Raw genomic sequence first — 22,671 nt, 5'->3', positions numbered from 1 at the left:
ACAAAATCACATATCTAAATGAGATTGTGTGAGTTCTGAGTTTGGACTAAAGGTCAAATATGTTCTATATAAATAGGGCTTCCCGCCCATAACTAATATATACCCTCTAGGGCAGTGTTTTCCTTCCAGCTTCTGGAACGTTATGAATATTGTGACTCACTTGTTAATTTTGAGCAGACCTACCACATAAGGCCAAGTTGAATGGGTTTGTTGAGGGATGCACTAATGTCTTCGAGACGCTTTCATGTGGACAAAGCTGGGGTGATTTGATCTGGCAAGGCAGACAGGAAGCATGGAAGTCCTTGTGAGTTTCGGTTCCCTGGTCCTTTCAAGAGCACGCCATGCCTTCCTTGAGCTTGACAGGTCAGACAACCAAGCCACACAGATAAGATATTAAGCTGTCAATGTTACAGACTGCTTCTCTCTGGAACGGATTAGTGTTGACAGTCTTGCTGATTTGTCCAAATAAGGACTTGCTTTCAGGTTGTCTTTTAGAACCTCCTACAACCCACTCACCTCTCAGACACAGATTTAATTTCTCAGAAATAATAATAAGCTGACAGTGTGTATCTACCTATGCCATTCATATATAATGCTGATAGGAACAATCTTATTAACTCACAGCACATATAAGGTATTGAAAATTGTCTCTGTGAGATTTAACATGGGGACAAGTAACAATCTAATTTCTCCTGTGATGTGTGCAATGTTTTATAAGGTCAGTAGCACAGGGAGAAAGGACTCGAGGCCACCCAGCTTGGGAATACGATTGACACGGTTCTCCAACACTACCAATTACATGATTTCTTAGGAATTGTGTGTTGTTAAGAAAATGTGTAGAAAAAATACATACGGAGATAAGGATCAACGCTAGACTTGCATAAGCTTTTAAATGTAGCATGAAGTGATAGAAATCCTAATCTCCATTCAACTTGAAGCATGTCAAGGAGAAGTTCTTTAACCTGGGGGCTCTGTGGTGTCAAAAGCATGCTGTGCAGATTAAATTCTGGCTTTCACTCAGGAGATGGGGTCTGGCGGTTTAAGCCTGCTGGATGCTGTGACTGGTGATTCCAGGCTACGCAAAATCCGACTGCGTGAAACCTTGAGATTCTGGGTGCTCAATATGGCTCTCCTTAATTCGGCCTCTAAGACCCGACTAATGGCTGGGACAGGGTTTTGGGTTATTTTGATTGCCTGGGGGTCAACATTGGAGAAAGATGAGTGGTTGTTTTGGCTTCCAGACCTGAAGCGTCTGTCTGCAAATCTCCACTCTTCCTTATTTAAATAAGCCCATGGATGCCCACTTTATGATGTTCGACCCTCTTTTGGCAGTAGATGTATGTCCATAATAGCTTTTTATTATTATTTTTTAAAAAAAAAATTTTTTTTTCAACGTTTTTATTTATTTTTTTTGGGACAGAGAGAGACAGAGCATGAACGGGGGAGGGGCAGAGAGAGAGGGAGACACAGAATCGGAAACAGGCTCCAGGCTCCGAGCCATCAGCCCAGAGCCTGACGCGGGGCTCGAACTCACCGCGAGATCGTGACCTGGCTGAAGTCGGACGCTTAACCGACTGCGCCACCCAGGCGCCCCCATAATAGCTTTTTAATGATGCCAGATGAAGAAAATTTGTGATGTTGAGGTTTCAAGTCATTTTAAGATACTTTATGTACTTGTAGTGTTTAGCTTGATTATTAAAAACTCAGAAAAATTATGAGAATAGTACAAAGGATTTCCACATACCTTTTATCTAAATCAGGGTACAGCAAACTTTCTATGACAGACGAGTAAATTTTTTTGGCTTTTTGGACATACGGTCTCTGTCGCAACTAGTCAACTATTGTAGCACAGAAGCAGCCACAGATAGCATGTGGGTGAATGGGCGTGGCTGTGTTCCAGTAAATTTTCTTTACCAAAACAGATGGTGTGCCAGATTCCATCCCTGTCTCTTTTTTTTCTTTTTAATGTTTATTTATATTTGAGAGAGAGAGTGTGACCAGGGCAGGGGCAGAGAGAGAGAGAGAGAGAGAGAGAATTCCAAGCAGGATTCGTGCTGTCAGTGCAGAGCCCGATGCAGGGCTTGAACCCACAAACTGTGAGAGCATGACCTAAGCCGAAATCAAGAGTTAGACGCTTAACCTACTGAGCCACCCAGATACTCTTGGGCCCTGGTTTTAGTTGCTGACACCAATCTAGCTTTGCCAGTGGTTAACTTTTTGTGTGTGTGGTATATTTGCCTCATCACTTAGTCTCTATGTATACATAAAAAAATTATATGTATGTATGCCCTCATAATTGTTACTTTTTTTTCAACCATTTAAGAACGCGTTGCAGACCTCATGACTCTTTTACTCCTCAGTGCTTCAGGACGCATGTCTTACTATGGAATTATCAAATTCAGGGAAATTAACCTGGATGTAATGCTATTCCATGTATAGTCTGCATTTAGATGTTCCTGTGGTGCCAGTAATGTCCTTCATAGCATTGTTTTGTCTGATTCAGGATCTGGCCCCCCATTATGTTTTGCATTTGCTTGTTACACATCTTTAGTCCCCTTTAGTTTGGAAGCATTCCTCTTTCTTGGTCTTTCATGATGTTAGTGTTTTTTTTGTTTTGTTTTTTTTTGTTTTTTGTTTTGTTTTTTTTTTTAAGACTAGAGGTTTGTTGCTTCATAGAAGGAGCCTCATGGTGGATTTGATTGATATTTCCCGTGGTGGTGCTGTGCCTCTCCCATTCCTGGAGACGTTACCTTTGTCACTTCATGAAGGCAGTCTCTGCCTGTGTTTTCCACTGTAAAGTTGTGACTTTCTCTTTGTAATGAGTATCTTTTTGATGTGAGAAATAGCCATGTGAATAGTATTTGAAACTCCAGTGCTGCGGTAAAATTCCGTAGCAGAAGAACAGGCAGGATATCTGGACGCTAAGAAAGCATGTGTGGTCTTCAGTGAAACAGGATTCGGTGACCTGTCTGCCTCCAGAGAGTTAATGATATGCATAATGACATAGTTTAGGTGAGAAAGAGCTACAAGCAGACAATGGTTCTACCTTGATTAATGTCATTTCCCCACTTCCATTGTTTTCTGTTTGTTTGTTTCTCAACACCTTCACTGAAATCTAAAAAGCTTCTGATGTCAGAGTTCCCTTTATTGTGAAAGATAGTTGTGATAAAAGGGAGCCCAGATTTGTAGATAGACATGGTGGGAGAGGAATTATCCTTTGATCGTTTCAAAGAAAGTTGATTTGCGACATCAGATGTCTAAGGCGTAACGTTGTTGTGCCGGGTTGGCATGCTAATCCTCTGTGGTTTAGGCTCTGATGATGGTTCAACTGTACTTCCATAGGATGTCTGGCAAAAGATTTCATTATTTGGGCAAGACCTAGTGCGCTTTTCGACACACAGGATTGTAACAATTTCTATACCAATTTAGAGCTGGAGGGAGTCCATGAATACTTCTAAAGGCAGTCGGGTGCACATATTTTAGGAAACATATTGAAAAAAAAAACCCACTTCATCTAAAAACCAGATCTACAGTTTCCCAGAGAAACTGCTGCCATTAATTTAGAAAACAGAAATGGTCTTTGGAAACTTCTCTTGATAGCATTATTATATGCTATGAATCTATACCTGTCTGAAATGAAAAGTTGGATTTTTGTGTGTGTTTGTATGTGGAATGCAAAACTTACTCCTTCTCTCCAGGCAACAATGCAGACAAAAATTAAATATAAACTATTACTTGCTTCCCTATTATCCAACGGAAATTGTGTGTGTGTGTGTGTGTATGAAAGCATACCATATGTGCTACAAAATGCACAGTGCCCTAGTCTCAGATTTTTCCTTTTGATCCCACCTTCTGGCCACACACAAGAATAATACCACCCCACCCAAGCATAGCTGTTGGAATTTTGGCAAAAGAAAAAAAAATGGCACTTTTAAAACAATTATTGGAACATGCTTGAGAGACAGGAATGAAAAGAAATTGTATTTTCTTCTTCAATTAAAAGAAAAAAGGTAGGTATCAGGGAAACAGGAAAGAACTAAAATTGTTTTCATTGGTCCTTTAGATATGGAACAGAACCAGATTCACCGAGCACCTATTTTGTGTAGGTATTTTAAAAGATTGTCTTTAGAAAATTTATTTCAACATGATCTTCTTTGGCAAAAATGTTTGTACTCTTCTGTGTCGCAAACGTATGGTTCAGAGAGGTTAAAATAAAACTCTAATGGGGAGAAAACATGTAGCATGTGGTAGATGAGGAGTTCTCCTCCAGATTAATCTGACTCTGAGGATCCATGGTCTGTCTCTTGTCCGCAGACCTGGCAGGAATGATCCACTTCTGTGCCCTTGCCTCTGAGACCTCTGAAGCTCAACCAGCAGAATTGCACTTATGGAGGACACCTTCATCTGATCGCTTTCTCACTGTATTAGAAAACTCTCACTGGAACGGCTATTCTTGTACCCCTTGAACACTGTCTTGTACCCCTACATCCAAATTCTTACATTCTCTAAGCCGAACGTTGGAATTGAAGGACCCGTGTCCGATCATAGAGCCGTGGACCGAAATCCTGCTCACCAGCCATGGTCTCTACAAAGATATTTTAGTTTCTGAATCTGGAGGATGTAGGGTTGGGATAGATGACCAGCAGAGATTCCTTGGCTCTCTAGAATTCTGTGTTTCCATATTGTAGCCCCTGAAACATTCTCTGGGACCTTGGTCAATTGATTATTTCCCGTTTCTCTTCCATCTTCAGCCATCCATCCCTTCCTTCTCTTCACCAACATGTTCCAACATTTATATCTCCCTGAGTTCCAGTCTCCTGTTCACAAACAGAAAAAGGGGAGAGAAAAACATTTTTGCTGAAGTATTCAGTGTTGCCATTGTAGCTCTTGAATATCCCAACTCCCCAAAGTCTTGACACTCTAATCTTCGTATTTTCTGTATTTCCTTTTTCACATGTAGCATGGACATTTGCTTATAAACAAACACATCTTCCCTCTTTTCTTCCTTCCCTTCCTTCCTTCCTTCCTTCCTTCCTTCCTTCCTTCCTTCCTTCCTTCCACTTTCTCTTTCTTTCCCTTTCCCTTTCCCTTGGTAGACTTAGAAAACTTGGAGGAAGTTTTTCCTGTGTGTGTAGTTCATAGATTTAGCAGACCTATCACCTAGTGTGACACTGTGGTAGATGAATTCTGGAAATATTTATGAAAGGAATGTACGAATGAATGAATGGTGTAAGAGGAAAAGCAGAGAAACTTATAAATGCCCATCGTTTCTTCAGCCTTTCTCCAAAACTCCATGTCCACAATTCCAGTAGCTTGTTGGGCATTCCTTTGTGTACATCCACTGGACACCTTGAACTCCTCACGTGAACCCCTCAATTGTTAAACACCTGCCCTACGTTTCTTTCTCCCACATCCTCCATCTGATGGACACCATGGCTTCCTTTCAGATGGGGGTTAGAAGTGTTGGGGTGTTTTCCTGTTCTCATGTCTCCCTCATGCCTATCTCAAGGCAAACCTGTAAGTGTGTCTGGAGCAGCCCTACATCGCCTTTCATGGGTTCACGCTCCTTTTCCTTGTATCCAGTGTTCTGTGCCATCCAGATGCCATATCAATGCTATAAATGGTGGACAGAAGCTTTGGAAGACGTTGCAAAAACTGCTCTGCTTTCATTTGCTGCAAGACCTCACTTCTGTAATCCAACTCCTATTTCAGCTCTTTCAGGGCTCCTGGACCCAATTCCAATGTGAGGGGTTGCCCCCCGCCCCGCCCCAGCACCAAGCAATTCCCAGACACCAGCAGCATGTCTGAGAATTAATTCAACTCAATTCGGACATGACAGGGAGGCATCAGATCCCACAGATCCTATGAGACTGCCCAGCTTGCCTCCAGCTTCATTGGCCATTGCCAAATCCAGACTGGCGATAGATTGGAGATGCTCATGACTCCCTCTTAGGGGCTGACTGATTTCCTAGAGCAGCTCACAGAACTCAGGGAAGCACTTACATTAACCAGTTTATTAAATATATGATACAGGGGGGGCACCTGGGTGGCTCATTCGGTTAAGTGTCAGACCCTTGATCTCAGCTCAGGTCATGATCTCGTGGTTTGGGAGATAGAGCCCTGAGTTAGGCTCTGTGGTGACAGCATGAAGCCAATTTAGGATCATATCTCTCTCTCTCTCTCTCTCTCTCTCTCTCTCTCTCTCTCTCTCTCTCATTCTGCCCCTCCCATGCACATGCGCTCTCTCTCTCTCTCAAAGTAAATAAATAAAACAAGCAAACAAAAAGATACAGGATATGAATCAACAGGCAGGTGAAGAGATACATAGGATAGGGTCCCCAACAAAGCAGCTTCTGTTTTTATGGAGCTTGGGGCCGAGCTCTGTGACACATGGAAGTGTTCTGCTTGCCCAAACGTGAAAGGTATCTGGAAAGGATTAAAATAAAAAAAAAAACCAGACCTCTTGTGTGTGTGTAGTTTTTTTTTTTTTAAGTTTATTTACTTATGTATTCATTTTAAGTAACCTCGACACCAAACATGGCTTGGACTTAGGACCCTAACATCCAGATTCGTGTATTCTTCCAACTGAGCCAGCCAGGTGCCCCAGTCCTATTTTGTTTTCATGAAGGCTCCATTGCATAGCCATGATCAACTAAGTGTTAGCTGATTCAGTCTCCAGCCCCTCTCCCCTCCCCAGAAGTCAGAAGGTGGGACTGAAACTTCCAACCTTCTGATCAAGTGATTGGTCCTCCTGTCAATCAGCCCCTGCCCTTTGGTGTGGTGGTGGGGGTGGGGGTTCCTAAAGTCACCTTCATTAATAACAAGACACCCATTCACCTTTATGGCTTTGAAGCATTTGCAGGAACTGTGGACGAAGATTAAATATATCTGGCAAATATGTTTTGGTCATCTGAAGGACCAAATATATATATTTTATAAGTCGCTGTATTGCACCAATACTCAAGTTGTCTTAAACACAAAGTGAGGCACGCACCTGTCTGTTCTAGGAGAGTTAGTGGCTTCTCACTGAATTCCAAGGGCCATGCTGCTAGCCTTGTGTTTTGCCACGCCTTCTCCTCTGTTAGCTCTCCTGCACCATATCCCCCCACATCTATCATCCATGCCCCAGATCTGCTAAAATCGCTCAAGTCCTGCTCTTCCTTCTAAGTTAATTCATGAGTCCTCAATTCTATGAAGTTCTCTCCAATTTTCCCATATGGAAATACATATCACTTCTTTACTGTCTTCTGGCACATTCTTCTCTTGGTTATTTTATGCTTCGTTGCTTTAGACTTATTTACATGCTTTTCTTCCATGCAAATTATATACTGCTTTAGGGCAGAATGGCTGACACATTTTCCTTCATCTTGGAGACTAGATGAATACATTGCATATAGGAAACACTAATCCTTGTTTGTTGATTTAGCAGATGTTAATTTGACCGGGTTGGATTGTACAGAATGCTGGCTGCTTTGTTTTAACCATGGGTTCTATTTATTTAATGTAATGTAATGATGGGTTCTGTTCCTTGATTATTGGACATGTGTGAAAATTTGAATTTTATACCAACCTTTTGTGCTTCAGAATTTATTGTAATTGCTAGTTAGGTAATATAACTTCCTTTGCTGGTAATGTATATAAGTTAATATAATTTCTTTTTATGGAAGTGTTTGGTTAAATGTAAGGTATGGAAATTTGTGCTAACCTGTCCAGATGGAGGTTCACCAAAGCAGTAGCAATAACTTCCCTCTCTGTTACTACTTTGGCTCGTGGGAGTTGGGTCCCTTCGTCTGTGGTATGAAATACTGAGTCTTATTGGTTATGATTTCATAAGTACCTTGGAATTTGTAACACCTAGGGCATTTTGGAGCTGAATCCTTTCCGAGATCATAGTAATTCCGTAATCTTACAGATTTGTGAAGTACTTTTCAGTTTCCAAATCCCTTTCACATACATCATCCTGTGAAGCATTTGTAGCAGGTGGCGTGAACAGCACAGTGTTCTCTAATGGAAGTAACATTCCTTTGAGTGTGCCAGAGCAGGGGTCCGGCTTCCAGTTCCGGAAGTTTCCACCACAGTCACTTCCTTTCTTTACTCAACCTCTCTAAACTGCAGTTTCCTCTCTGTAAAATCTACGAATAATAGTACCTCATTGTATGTACCTCCACAGACCTGTTGTGATGAGGTGCCACTAAACAAATAATTTCAGAAGTGCTTTATAAATCCGTAAAGGGTTCTGGCGCTCTTTGACGTTCAGTAAAATTTCGGACAATAGGAGCAACTGTACTCTCCTGGTGGAGTTAGCACGTGGAGACCGAATATGTGATTTTCCCACAGCTGTAGGTTAGACACATGGCAGAGATGGGGCTCACACCCAGGCTTTCTGGGCCCCCGTTCTGTGCTGGCTACATTTCTGTGGTGCACGGGATGTTCCTGAGAATCTGTTCTGGTGTTTGTGCGCTCAGTCCCACATGCCTTGCGAACAACGCTTGTACACGGCCAGCAGACACAGCCCTCCTGAAGAGTTTATAGTCAATTGGAGATAGTGTGACTTTAGTACAACTCATAGCCTCCATGAAAAACTGAAAAATAAAATGTGAGAGGTCTTGGGGAATGCTTGAGTTGCAGACGGGGAATCCATGTGTGCTGTGTATGTAGCAGTGGTCAAAAGCAGGTGGTTTGAAAGAGCTGTTGGTCAGAGTGGACAAGGACAGAATAGACTCTCTTTAAGGAAGAAATATAGTAACTCAGTGGAAGTTGAGGGGTCTTGCTTTTGGGGAATAGAAAAGAGACCGGCTTCATGGCAAAGCAGGTCATAGGAGGCTGAAGAAGTTGGTTAGGTAGGATTTGCTGGTTGACCAGATGTTCTGTATGTAAATCTATATATTTGGGGCTTAATTGGATAATTACTGTCTAATTTTGTCAGAGAACTCACATTATCAAAACCATGTCTTAGAAGGATGGATGTGACCAAAACATGTAGAATTGTGGCATAATTAGAGGTGACAGTTCTGAGTTAACCTTTGCTCCTCTATCCTGGGCCACTTGTTTCTCAGGATCAACTGTTATTACGACGAATCCACTGCATTTCCATTGCTTTTTTTTTTTTTTTTTTTTTTTTAAGAAATTTCTCAACCTCAGCACTATTGAATTTGGAGCTAATTTTTTTTTTTATCACTTTGTGGGGGGTGGTGAGGTGGGTACTATCCTGTGTGTTGTATGATGTTTAAGCAGCATCCCTGGCCTCTGCTTGCTGGAAGCAGTTGTTACTTGTCCTCACTTGTTACAAACAAAACTATCTACGTATATCACTAAACGTTCCCTGGAAGGACAAAATTACTCCCATTTCAAAACCACTTACTTAGAGCAATTAAAATAATGTATCTAATATTTTATGCTGTAAGTAAATAGCAATAAAATTACCTACACAGCGCTGTGCAATACATTTAGAAGTCGTAAAGGTTTACATAGAGTAAGTATCCTGGCATCTCTGAAGTTTCGCATGCTGGGCAGCTCTGGCCGAGAACTAGAAGGCAGTGAACAGCACTGTGTCCTAGTCATTGGGCGAGCTCTCCACTTTACGATTCTTTTTGGCACTCCCATTAATCGTAACTTATTCCTCCTTCACTCTCACTCATTATCTGCTTGGTCCCTGGGCATCTTTGAGTGTCTCAGCTCCAGGAACTGCTTATAAAAACATTTTAACTCATCAATAAGTTTGCTTAACAGATGTTTATTGAGCTGGTACTGTACATGAAGAAAGAATCTTGTAGTAAATGTCCCAAGGTTTCAGTGCTCAGTGCTTACATTTTAGTAGAAGATCGTATGTACAGGTTTTGTATTACTGTATGTCAAAATATAAATGTAATACAGAATTATCACCTAAGGAAGTGATATTGTAACTGTGTCTTTCTCGATGAAGTGAAAAATAATTGATGCCTAAATTCCAGGTGATGATCTATGTGATTAGCTCTGTCAGCTGATTTTTTAAAAATTTTCTCTGAATTTTGAAGTTTTTCTTTCTTTGCGTGAAGCAGTAACGTGGGAAGGAATAATTTCATGGAGTTGATCATCCTAAAGTGTGAAAGCTTAAAACACTTGCTAAAATAGTAACTTGTTGTTGTTTTTTGTCATTTGATCAGGGCACTTATAGTTGTGATATGTAGTAAATTCCAAAGCAATCTTTGTCTGCTTGTAGTAACCTTTTTCTAATGGAAATGAGATTTCAGTCTGCCTTCTTTGACAAACCTTTTTTTTTTTTTTTAATCTGGAGAAACAGGATGCTTTTTCTTACTTGAAGTGTGCGAGAAATGGTTGGGCTTTTGTTCTCCCCCTCTCTGGCTTTTATTGCAATCATTCTACCTGGCTGAGAGCACTCTAAAGAAATAGAGCTTTGGCAGATGTATCCTGCAAAGATTTACTCTGATTTCTATATCCAGGCTTTTCTTGTCAGATAGTTTTCACAGAGGATTATTAAAAGAAAATGTTGGTTGGCATTAATAACATTTCGTGATATATCTTTAGACACTGATGACTACTGGTTATTGGAAATAAGACAAAGCCTGCAATTAAAATAGAACTTTAAATGAATTGCACATACTGGTGCTGCACTTGGCAGATAGATTTCAGATTAACAAGACAAGTGCGTTATGTATTGCTTCCATTAGCATTTCACAAGTAGGCCTGTGTTTGGAAATGATATTTCTTTCGTGTAAGGTATTTGTTCCACAGTCTGTCAGGAATTGGATTATGTGGAATTGCGGAGGTCTCAAAGGATTGAAACTTAAAAACACTTTTTTTAAATGTTTGTTTATTTTTGAGAGTGAGAGAGACAGAGTATGAGTGGGGGGAGGGGGCAGAGAGAGGGAGGGAGACACAGAATCTGAAACAGACCCCAGGCTCCCAGCTGTCAGCACAGAGCCCGACGCGGGGCTTGAACCCATGGACTGTGAGATCATGACCTGAGCCGAAGTCGGACACTCAGCCGCCTGAGCCACCCAGGCGCCCCAAGGATTGAAACTTTTTAATGCACTGATGTCTGTAGTTGTGACAATGCAGCTAAGCACGTATGTAGTATTGTGTTTTCACAATTTACATGTTTGGTAATGATCCAAAGTTAGAATGACGTAATTTTGAGACATTGTTAGCCACATTGCATTGAGCAGTTTTACGTGGAACGGATGTTCTATGTTTCCTGAATGAAGTGACAAAGACTTCATTTGTAAATATAGCTGAACTTGTCTTTCTGAAAAATCCCTAGACCTCAGCAGTGGTCCTCAAACATGATGGGGCATGTCTCCAACTGAACAAAATCTCAAGGTATCCTCAAGAGTGCCATTTATTATCCCCAAATGGTCTTGAGAAGGAATTAGGTCTAGATATACTTAGTAAATGACTACTAAACTTTGTGGCTAGGAATCAATGCCTAAAAACATACAGAGAGCTCTGAGGATAAGGAAGTGGACTTACCTTCAGGAAACAAGACGGACTCTTTAAGGAACTCGTAAAATATGTTGGGTAGACAAGTTTTTAAACAATTTCATTGCTGTTAGAAACCGGTGTTCTTTTAGAACTGTTATATTGGCAAAACCTGTGATTTGCTTTAATATGCTTGGGAGGGGTGAACACCGGTGAACTGGGGACAAATTCGTGCAGGCCTTAGAGAAGTATCATGAAAGAGCTCAAGTTTTAAAAAATAAAATACGGGCGCAGTCCGTTGAGTGTCCGACTCTTGATTTTGGTTCAGGTCGTGATCCCAGGGCCGTGGGGTGGAGCCTCATGCCAGACTCTGTGTGTGGAGCCTGCTTGGGATTGTCTCTGTCTCCCTCTCTCTCTGCCTCAACCCCCATGCTTGCAGGGTCTGTCTCTCTAAAATAAATAAAAAATTAGGGGCGCCTGGGTGGCTCAGTTGCTTAAGCGACCAACTTCAGCCCAGGTCATGATCTCGCAGTTTGTGAGTTTGAGCCCCACGTTGGGCTCTGTGCTGACAGCTCAGAGCCTGGAGCCTACTTCAGATTCTATGTCTCCCCCTCTCTCTACCCCTCCCCTGCTCATGCTCTGTGTCTCTCTGTCTCTTAATAATAAATAAACGTTAAAAAAAATAAAGTAAAAAAAATTAAGACTGAGATAACTGAAAAATGAATTGTTCCTATGCAACACTAAAGAATATAAAATATTCTTACAAGAAATAGGTTTTTCTTAAAAAACAAAACAAGAGACATTGTGAACTCTTTTTTTCCATCGAATCCTGTAGCCGTTCTTTTTGCTCCCCTAGCTTTATTGAGATTTGATTCACAGTGTTGTAGAAGTTTAAGTTGTACAATGTGCTGATTTCTTTTTAACTTTTTTTAACGTTTATTTATTATTGAGTGACAGACACAGAGCGTGAGCAGGGGAGGGGTAGAGAGAGGGGGAGACATAGAATTTGAAGTAGGCTCCAGGCTCTGAGCTGTCAGCACAGAGACCAATGTGGGGCTCGAACTCACAAACTGCGAGATCATGACCTGGGCCGAAGTCGGACGCTCAACCAACTGAGCCACCCAGGCGCCCCACAATGTGCTGATTTGATACAGGTATCTCTTGAGAAAGGTGTACCACAATAAGGCAGTTCTTTTTAAAGTTTAGTAAACTTCAGAATTTCCGGAAGAATTTGTTACAAGGGATTTCTGGGTCCCCATCCCAGAGATTCTGACTCTAAGCCTAGGGGCAGTGGCTGTGAATTTGCATTTCTTTTCAACGTTTATTTATTTTTGGGACAGAGAGAGACAGAGCATGAACGGGGGAGGGGCAGAGAGAGAGGGAGACACAGAATCGGAAACAGGCTCCAGGCTCCGAGCCATCAGCCCAGAGCCTGACGCGGGGCTCGAACTCACGGACCGCGAGATCGTGACCTGGCTGAAGTCGGACGCTTAACCGACTGCGCCACCCAGGCGCCCCGTCCAAGTCTTGATATCAGCTCAGGTCACAATCTCATGGTTCCTGAGATCAAGTTCTGCATCGGGCTCTGTGCTGACAGCATGGAGCCTGCTCGGGATTCTCTCTCTCTCCCCCTCCCCTGCTCCCATGCTCTCTCTCTCTAAATAAATTAATAAATAAATATTTTTTTAAAAAAGAAATTTGCTGGGGAATGGAGGTGTCTGATTTGTCATGGACACACAAAAGAAAGGCATACATTAAAACGAAGCTAAAAGGAAAATTCTGCCTATTCCCAGCCCTAAGCCTTCATGTTGTCACTTCCCTAGGAAATGTCTCCAAGTCAGGATACTCTTTTTTTTTTTTTCTTTTTTTTTAAATTTTTTTTTCAACGTTTTTTATTTATTTTTGGGACAGAGAGAGACAGAGCATGAACGGGGGAGGGGCAGAGAGAGAGGGAGACACAGAATCGGAAACAGGCTCCAGGCTCCGAGCCATCAGCCCAGAGCCTGATGCGGGGCTCGAACTCACGGAGCGCGAGATCGTGACCTGGCTGAAGTCGGACGCTTAACCGACTGCGCCACCCAGGCGCCCCTGAATTTGCATTTCTGATAAACTACAAGATGAAGTTCATGTTATCAGCCAGTTTTATCATGACAGACTGATAGTTGACACATGGACAGCACTTTGTTTTCATATGTATATATATTTTTTGATGAAAAGAAAAAGACAATGGATACCTGAAAATTAAGTGTCACCATAGAGTCTTACGGTCTAACTTTATTTATTTATTATTTATTTATTTATTTATTTATTTATTTATTTATTTATAAGTTGTTTATTTTTGATAGAGAGTGACAGAGAGCAAGTGGGTGAGGGGCAGGGAGAGACGGGGACAGAGGATCTGTGGAGGCTGTGTGTGGTCAGCACCGAGCTCGATGTGGGGCTCAAACTCATGAACCCTGAGATCATGACCTGCGCCTAAATCAAGAGGCGGACGCTTATCGGACTGAACCACCCAGGTGCCGCCAAACTAGATCTTTATTTTAAAAACAGAGGGGGAGGTGACTACCAAGGACAGTGAAAAAACACTTTCAGTATGTATCCTGAGTTCTAGAGTATGCATATCTGGAATTTAACTGAGAATTTTGACCTCAATTGAAAACTTTGTCAATAATGAAATAACGATCATAGATAAAATAATAAGGACCTTATGGGTGCCTGGGTATTTAGATGACTGACATTTAGCTACATAACTGTTAATTTTTTTGAGAGTTAGAGAACATGTGTGAATGTGTGAGCCAGTGGAAGGGCAGAGGGACAGGGAGAGATAGAGAATCCCAAGCAGGCGCAATGCCCAGCACAGAGCCCACTGCGGGGCTTAATCTCTAGCCCCTGAGATCGTGACCTGAGCCGAAATCAAGAGTCAGACACTCAACTAACTAAGCCACCTAGGCTGTTAATTTTTACTAATTAAAACTTGCTTTAAAACATAAAGTTGAGGGGCGCCTGGGTGGCGCAGTCGGTTAAGCGTCCGACTTCAGCCAGGTCACGATCTCGCGGTCCGTGAGTTCGAGCCCCGCGTCGGGCTCTGGGCTGATGGCTCAGAGCCTGGAGCCTGTTTCCGATTCTGTGTCTCCCTCTCTCTCTGCCCCTCCCCCGTTCATGCTCTGTCTCTCTCTGTCCCAAAAATAAATAAACATTGAAAAAAAAAAAAATTTAAAAAAAAAAAACATAAAGTTGAGAATCAAATCTCCACTGTGTTAATGTAACATTTTAATTTCAACCATGAGGACTGGGTGTTATCTCTTATGTATTACTATATGTTATATAGAGTGTATATAGTATTATATATTATTTATAGTACTGTATTTTATGTGGTATATGTAGTGTATATATAGTGCTGCAGTATACATAAATGTGTGTGTGTGTGTGTGTGTGTGCATGCGTATAGATACATAGATCCATGGTATAGTATATATAAAGTATGTAGTATACATGTAATATATATAGTACTATAACTTATATATTATACTAGTGTTATATATAGTAGTAAACTATATTATACATGTATATATACTTTATCCCATAATCTTTATTGTTACTTATATAAATATGCATACATTTTATATATAATATATACTATTATACGTGCTGTACATTATTATTATTAATATTTATTATGATGGCTGTTATTGAACAGTGGAGCCTAGCCATCACCTCTGATGTGTTTAAATATATATATGGTGACAGATTTTATACATATATTCAGGCTTTATTCTGTATTCTGAATAGTTTTTTAATATTTTTAGGTTGAATTTATATATTCTTTATATTTATTTCATAAGTCTTTATGTTACAGTGTATTCAATGCATTTTGGCAGAGTAATTGGATACGTGTTCATACTGGTAGACCCATTGAGCTGAAGGCGTTAGTTAACAAGTACCTATTACATATATGTAACACACTGAAACTTCACCCAGTCACCTGCGGGAGAATATATAGAAATAGAGAAAAAAGGGGCGCCTGGGTGGCTCGGTCGGTTAAGCGTCCGACTTCGGCTCAGGTCATGATCTCCCAATCCGTGAGTTCGAGCCCCGCATCGGGCTCTGTGCTGACTGCTCAGAGCCTGGAGCCTGTTTCGGATTCTGTGTCTCCCTCTCTCTCTACCCCTCCCCTGTTCATGCTCTGTCTGTCTCTGTCTCAAAAATAAATAAACATTAAAAAAAATTTAAAAAAAGAAATAGAGAAAACAGGCCCATGTTGCCGGTTGAAAACAAGTCCATGGTAGAGTTTATGAAAAAACAAAATTCATCTGTGACAACAACCTGTAGAAAACATTTCTTCTGTCCTTTTTTTTTAAAGACTTCGTTTTTAAGGGATGTCTCCGTCCAACGTGGGACTCAGACTCACAGCCCCGAGATCAAGAGCTGTGCGCCCCACTGACCCAAGCCAGGCAGGAGCCCCTAGAGAACCTTTCTTACTGAATACAAATACTTGTCATCTAAATGGTGTTCTGCCTGGTGGTGGGCACCACTACCTTCCCTACATGGCACCTGCAGACGGGGCAACTTTTCTCCGGTTGTGTTGGTTCCTGTTCTGTAGGGATGGCCCTGCTCATACAACGTTGATGTGATCCACTGAGGAGCTGGCTTTGCTAAACAAAGCAAACGAGCAGACATGGAAAAGTGAGGCGCGCGGGGCTTCTTCCTTTGGCCTTGTTCCTGTCCGTTTATTTATTGACTTTTCTTTTTGCTCTCTCCCAGTGTCTGGAGCCGTGCAAGGACACCTGGGACCTACAGAAGGAGCAGTGCCACAGCCTCTGCGAGGTAAGACTGCGCCCGTGTCCATCAGGGGAACCGTAACACGCAGTGTAAATCTCCGCGGGGATCACTGGTGTGGAAGGGCACCTGTGTTCTTCTGCAGGTCGGGGAGATCAGTTTACTTCGGCGATGTGTGTGTGTTTCTGTGTGTGTTTCCGTGTGCGTGTGTCTGTGTGTGTTTCCGTGTGTGTGTGTGTGTGTGTGTGTGTGTATGTTCATGTAAAAAAGAAAAACATTATTGAGATTTCTTAAAACCTAGCGACCCCCTGCTTCCATTATTGGTTAATCAGACACACAAGAATAGCTTTTACTACATATGCTTCGAGACTAGAGCCTTTTTAAAAGAATTTTTTTTCAAATGTTTATTTTTGAGAGAGACAGAGACAGAATGGAAGCAGGGGAGGGGCAGAGAGAGAGGGAGACACAACATCCAAAGCAGGCTCCAGGCTTTGAATTGTCAACACGGAGCCCAATGTGGGGCTCTAACCCATGAACTGTAAGACCATGACCTGAGCTGAAGTCGGATGCTTAACTGACTGAGCCCCCCAGGTGCCCCAGGAGACTAGAACCTTCTTAAAGGTATAAACTAAGGCTGCCCTCATGGGCTATTCTGCAAGTAACTGTCAGCATGATGTTGAAGTTTACCTGGTGGTGGGAGAAGACACCCATTTTATATGTAGTGTGGTGCTCAACATTTCCATGTCATTGTTCACCCCCTATCCTGGGCAGAAGGCTCAGCTACTTTTAACTGTATGGGAGGTATCTTACTTGCCCTGTGCTCTCAGGTAGGTCATGAAGGGTGTTATTGTCCTGGAAAGTTCCTGTCTAAACTCATCAGTCATGCTCCAGAGGGGACAGCTGCTCTACTGGGCTGTCTCCTCCAGAGCAAACCAGGGGTCTGGGGTCTGACCCAGCCTAGGATGTGCTCAGACATAGCCAGGAGGAGTGGGAGTCGGGCTGAGTGCATGGTGGCCTCTTGAAGAAAGGAGAATGGGGGAAGTCCACAAGGCCTGTGCAGAGCAGTGGTTGGGGAGTCTACTGTGGCAATCCAAGAAGCTCTGTAGGGAGCTGTGGGGAGCCAACCAGAAGACACGCCCCATAGCATCAGAGTGACATGATGTTACCGGGCTTCTCTGAACGGAACTGGAGGCTGATAGGGAGCTCTTCTGAGCTCCTCCAGAGAGACCTAGCGGTCCAGCCTTCCCCCGCGTGAGGTGTTCGTATGGTCCCGTTGCCTGTGTGTCCCCTTGGATGGCGTGCAGATTCTATTCCGAGAATATGAATGTGGAGTTGGGCTAATAAGACCTCCATCAATTTTATGGGGGATAAAGTATCTCCACAGTCCCCTGATATCCTTGGCCTTTCTGGTAATCGTGGAGATAAGAGAAGGCACATAGCAAGTCCATGAGAGTCATGTGCAGAAGCACTGGGAGGCTGGGGCTCATCAAGTCGGATGGCTCCCCAACTCTAGGTAGAAAGACCAAGTCTGACACTTTTCCCTGTGTCCAGATGCAGCTGGGGCTGGGCATGCCTCGGACAACTATGAAGGGTGGTGGTGTAATTGGGTTCTCCCAGGAGAGCGTTCGGCGTTGTTTGGGAAAAGCGGAATGGAAGTTTCTTAATTACGAACATGATCAATATGAGGTCTTCCTAATCTCGCTTTGGTTTTGCTCCAAAAGTCGTACTCCGCATTTTGTGACTGCTTGGAATATTGGCGGTTTGCAAACTCTTACGGACTGACGTCTGTGTTGCCAGAAGCACTTCAGACCCGGGGATTGCTGTCGACTAAGTCTTTGGAAGCATTTTGTAATCGCAAACATGAAAATGCCTGAATAATACATCCAATTGTCAGATACGCAAAGTTTTTTTAGCCAATTGCTCTGTAAGGACACTCACAGCGAAGCTAATGATGTAGTGTCACATCGGATGGACGAAGAAGCTTCATATGTCTTTGTCGCCAGCCCTTTTCTGGATGGTGGAGATGCTCCAGAGTAGCGTAAATCATGGTTTCTGTCCTCCATCAAGGGAGCTGACATATTACCCATCCGTTTTCCCAAAACATTTTGGCTTCTTCAGGGATTCAGGCCAGACTTCTCCGGAAAACATATGCTGACCTGGCATTCAATTTAATGTATCTCTTATTAGTTATCTACTGGTACCTAACAAATTACCCCCAAGCTTAGTGGCTTAAAACAACACCCATATATTATCTCACAGTTTCTGTGGGTCAGGAGTTTGGACACGACTCAAATGCATTCTTTGCCTCCGGGCCCCACAAAGGCTGTAACCACGGTGTTCGCCGCGTTCCATTCCTGTGTGGGGGCTCGACTGCTTCTGCTAACACTCTGCTAACAGGCTCATTGCACTTGTTGGCAGAATCCATTTCCTTATGGTTAGAGGACTGAGGTCCCGTTTTCTCAATGGCTCTTGGCCGGGGTCCACTCTTAGCACTTGCAAGTAGCCTACAGGTCCCTCACGTGTGCCCCCCCGCCCCAGGCAGGTCACAACGTGGCTCTTCTCCAGCAGGAGAAGCCTGATCTCCAGTCTGCTGAAACCAAGTCTCATATAACACAGCATATTCTCAGGAGTGACATCCATTCCACTTTTCTGTATTCTACTGGTTAGAAGCGAGTCAGCAGCCCTTCACCCCCAAACACACACACACACACACACACACACACACACACACACACTCACACATGCAGACATCAGGAGAGGTTGTGACTCTGTGGGGCTCACTCTAAGGTGTATCTACTCCAAGAAGCAAATAAACTGAAATGGTTCAGGCCCCTTGAAGCATAGAACAGAGCAGAGTCATCAGGAATAAAATAAAGGTCATGAGCTGAGGCAGTGTCTTGTATGTTCCCTAACACACACACCTACTTATATTTTGTATTTTGTGCTTCGCATAAACCATACATCCACAGGAGTTAAAATATGCTGTTGTAGGATCTTGGGGAACAAGATGTAGCACGCTGTTTGCTTCATAAACACATTACCCCCTACTATCCGTGACTCTGGGTTGACACTGTTACTTCCGATATCCGAGAAGGAAGATAGAACTGAAGGTCATCTGAAACCTCTGTCCCTGGAAACTCCTAATGTGACAGCACGCTTCTGTAATAACCGTTCCCTCTGAAGCAATCATGAGGCCTTCTGAACCAAATGCAGTTTGTTAAAATGGGACTCCTGTACAAATGGTGATTCCTAGTCTGGCAGGAGAGGTTAATTGAAACTCAAGAGGCGGGAAAGGTAGGGACCGGTTAATGTGAGCCCTCTGTGGGCGCGCCTCATCCTGACAGCCAAATAACTCGAGCCTCACTGTTCGATTTCAGTTCCGTTGGTCACTTGTACAGCTCTGTATATGTTTCCTTTCTCTTTTGCAGTATGGCTGACTGTTATGTTGAGGTAGACTGAATCCTGATGGACTGACCCCTGTTGTGGCATTTTGGAGGCTACTCACTCGCTCACTGAGGCAGACCTCACTACTCACTCACTACTCACTCACTCACTGAGGCACACCTGACACAATGCTGCCTTCCTCTCGGTTATCAGCGACTTACTAAGAGTGCATACAGGCTCCCTATTTTCATGACCTTAAACTTTCCTAAACGTTGAGACCCAGAAGGACTCTAGATTCTTCTACAGGTGGAAGAGCTAAACTGTTAGATATGTTTGACCCAATGTGTTTATTTGTAAGACAATCTCAACTTTATTTGTCTTCTAAGGCACAGGTTTGCAAACCATGGTCCCCGGAGCAAAACTGGGCTGCCTCCCGTTTTTATAAGGAAAGTATTATAGGAGCGTGGCCACATCGGGTTGTGTATAGACTGTCTGGGGCAGCTCCCGTGTTACGGCAGGAGAGCTGAGTGGTCCATGAAGCTGGGACTATTTCCTGTGTGGCCCTTGACAGAAAAAGTTTTCAAACTGCCTCAAGAAAAAAGAGCAACGGTCCTAACTATATCACAAAACCTGCCCAACTATTCAGAATGTTGTTACTTCCTAATCTGTGTCACCAGCACCCGTTTCTAAACAAAGCATGATTGTTCTTGGTATTTTAGTCCTAAAATAAATTTTCCTACATGCAAGAGACTTTTGGAGGCATGTTAATACACCTAGAATTGGTTTGTGGCTTCTTCACATACTGATCTCTTGAGCTTCTCATTTGATTTTCTATACAATTCTACTTTTTGCTACTTTTCGGGCTTCTGTCAGAGTTCAAAAAGCTTTTCTTTAAATGAAGAGGTTAAATGTGTTAGAGCAAGCATCTTTTAGGATTGCTTCTATGGATCACATGGGATAATTTTCCCTGTGTCATTTTTTTGGAGCATGTTGGGTCATGACAGATACATAGAAAGGTCCTGCTACATTGTTTTAGTTTATGAATTATTACCTCTATCTTATTATTTTTCAAACTTTAAAAAATAATTTTTAAACCATTTTTCTTCCTGATCATGAAATGCATATTTCTTCACATTTAAATGTTTCTTTCTTACAATTGTAGGAGTCTAAATTATTAAGGATTCTTTTTCTTTCATAATGGCATAAAATAATTATGTCCATTACAATTGATGTTGTCTGAGCTTTGGTGAAGCGTGACACATGGTAGTTTCAGTGACCTCCTTGCTGGAGGACACGCTTCTCGTCTTTAAATCTGACATTTGTGATTTCACATCCTGGTATGAACTCACTGGGACCTCAACACTGGCAGTTTGAAGTGTGCATTAGGGTCACAGAGAATTGAGGCCTAATCTGCATCAGCGATATGCCAGTGAGAGAGGGAGCCAGGGTCTGTAGTAAAGCAGTTCTCAGACCAACCTGGATTCTGATAGATCCAGTTCTCGTCAGTGTGAAAATAGGAATAGGAAGGAGGTTTGCCCTCAACCAGAGATAGGATTATTGGTTCATTTCTTTGTGTTTTTTGCCTTTCAGAATGTTTTCCAAGCTTATTATATTTGATTTTCATAACCATTCTTGGAAGTTGTGTCTGAATTTTACCAGGTGAACTTGATGGTCAACAGAACTGATGCACAAGGAGGAAAATGGTTTTATTTGCCCAAGATTGATTCCATGTTTAGTCGGTAGAGGAACAAGATCTGGAATCAGGTGGTGGTCCATCTCTGGTCCATTGTGCTCTGCCCCCAGCACCTGCTCCTCACTCTGCTGTGTTCCAGCGAACAGAGTAGAGGATAAAGTTGTCCTTCTCCCACCAGGAAATAAAGTAGAGCCTGTTTCTCATGGAAAGTTGTTGGCCCCACCATCTATCGCTTGAACATGCTTAAACCAGAAGGGAGTTTTGATGATGCAAAATCCTAGTGAAGTAAGGGTACGTCAAGGAACAGGGGGAAGAAGAAGGCCCCTTACTACTTTGGGTGCACTGGGCCATAGAATGTTGCAATACTACTGAAAAGACATGTCAGAAACTAAAGCTGTGAAGATTCATCACGCTCCTACAGAGGGTCTCTTGCACTCAAACATGTTACCCTTCCAATGCTCCAAAACCCAGCTGTGCGTCTTAAAATCTCGGGTGCTGGGTAAATGCACGCATTCGGGAATGGAAGCAGTGCCTTCTCCTGTTCGGGAACATCTGTGCAAGAGTTAGGGCTACTGAAGGATGCTGATGAATGGTGGGCAAGAACATGTTATCGTATGCCAAGGTGTGTGTGTTCTCAGGATACGACAATGAGCTCAGCTACGTTGGTGGGTGTCAGTGTGGGATTTGTGGAAGTTTTCTTCTGAAAGCTTCACTGTCCTTAGTGAAATCTGCGTGGCCGGGAGTGGTAGGTGAGAGAGGCAGTGGAGGCTGGGGTAACCGGTGAATAGCACATGTTCACAAAGTGCTAATTTTTCTTACTTTACAAATAGTAAAATTTTATTTTTACGAATGATAAACGTTTACCTCTTATTTTTACGAATGATAAACATTTACCTTTCAAGGTGATACTTATATTTCTGGACTGTGATCTCTGGGCAGTGGGGAAAGTGCAGACTCTGTCCCAGTTTTCCTTTCACCTTAGGAATTGCAGGTGTCCTGGGACCGAAACATGGCTAGGCATGCTTATGGCGTTTTACAGTTCTTGTGAGGCTGCCTCTACCAGTCCTCTCTCTCTTTTTTTTAATTCTTCAAAAAAAAATATTAACATTTATTAAGTTTTGAGAGACAGCATGAGCAGGGGAGTGGCAGAGAGAGAGGGAGACACAGAATCCAAAGCAGACTCCAGGCTCTGAGCTGTCAGCACAGAGCCCGATACAGGGCTGGAACTCACAAACCGTGAAATCACGACCTGAACCAAAGTCAGACACTCAAGCAACTGAGCCACCCAGGTGCCCCGGACCTCTTTTATTTTTAATGGTTATTTATTTTTGAGAGAGAGCAACCAGCAGGGGACGGGCAGACAGAGAGGGAGAGAGAAGATCCCAAGCAGGTTCTGAGCT

The 22,671-nt window shown here is 42.7% G+C and overlaps 1 protein-coding gene across 1 annotated transcript in view; it reads left to right on the top strand.

The window, feature by feature from the left end:
- The window catches only part of ANOS1 (anosmin 1), a 187,257-nt gene that overhangs the window by 96,478 nt on the left and 68,108 nt on the right, over positions 1–22,671 (top strand). Inside the window, exon 3 of the mRNA XM_047075872.1 lies at positions 16,180–16,242. Within this exon, the coding sequence (XP_046931828.1) occupies positions 16,180–16,242 (63 nt within the window). The remainder of the gene's footprint in view (positions 1–16,179; positions 16,243–22,671) is intronic.

The sequence above is a fragment of the Lynx rufus genome, unplaced genomic scaffold (genome assembly GCF_022079265.1).
Source record: "Lynx rufus isolate CCGP_SWC_20201006 ecotype Redwood Valley unplaced genomic scaffold, mLynRuf1.p SCAF_14, whole genome shotgun sequence".
NCBI classification, from domain to species: Eukaryota; Metazoa; Chordata; class Mammalia; order Carnivora; family Felidae; genus Lynx; species Lynx rufus.
The sequence above is the reverse complement of the archived record's forward strand: the minus strand, read 5'-3'. Positions and strand labels throughout refer to the sequence as shown.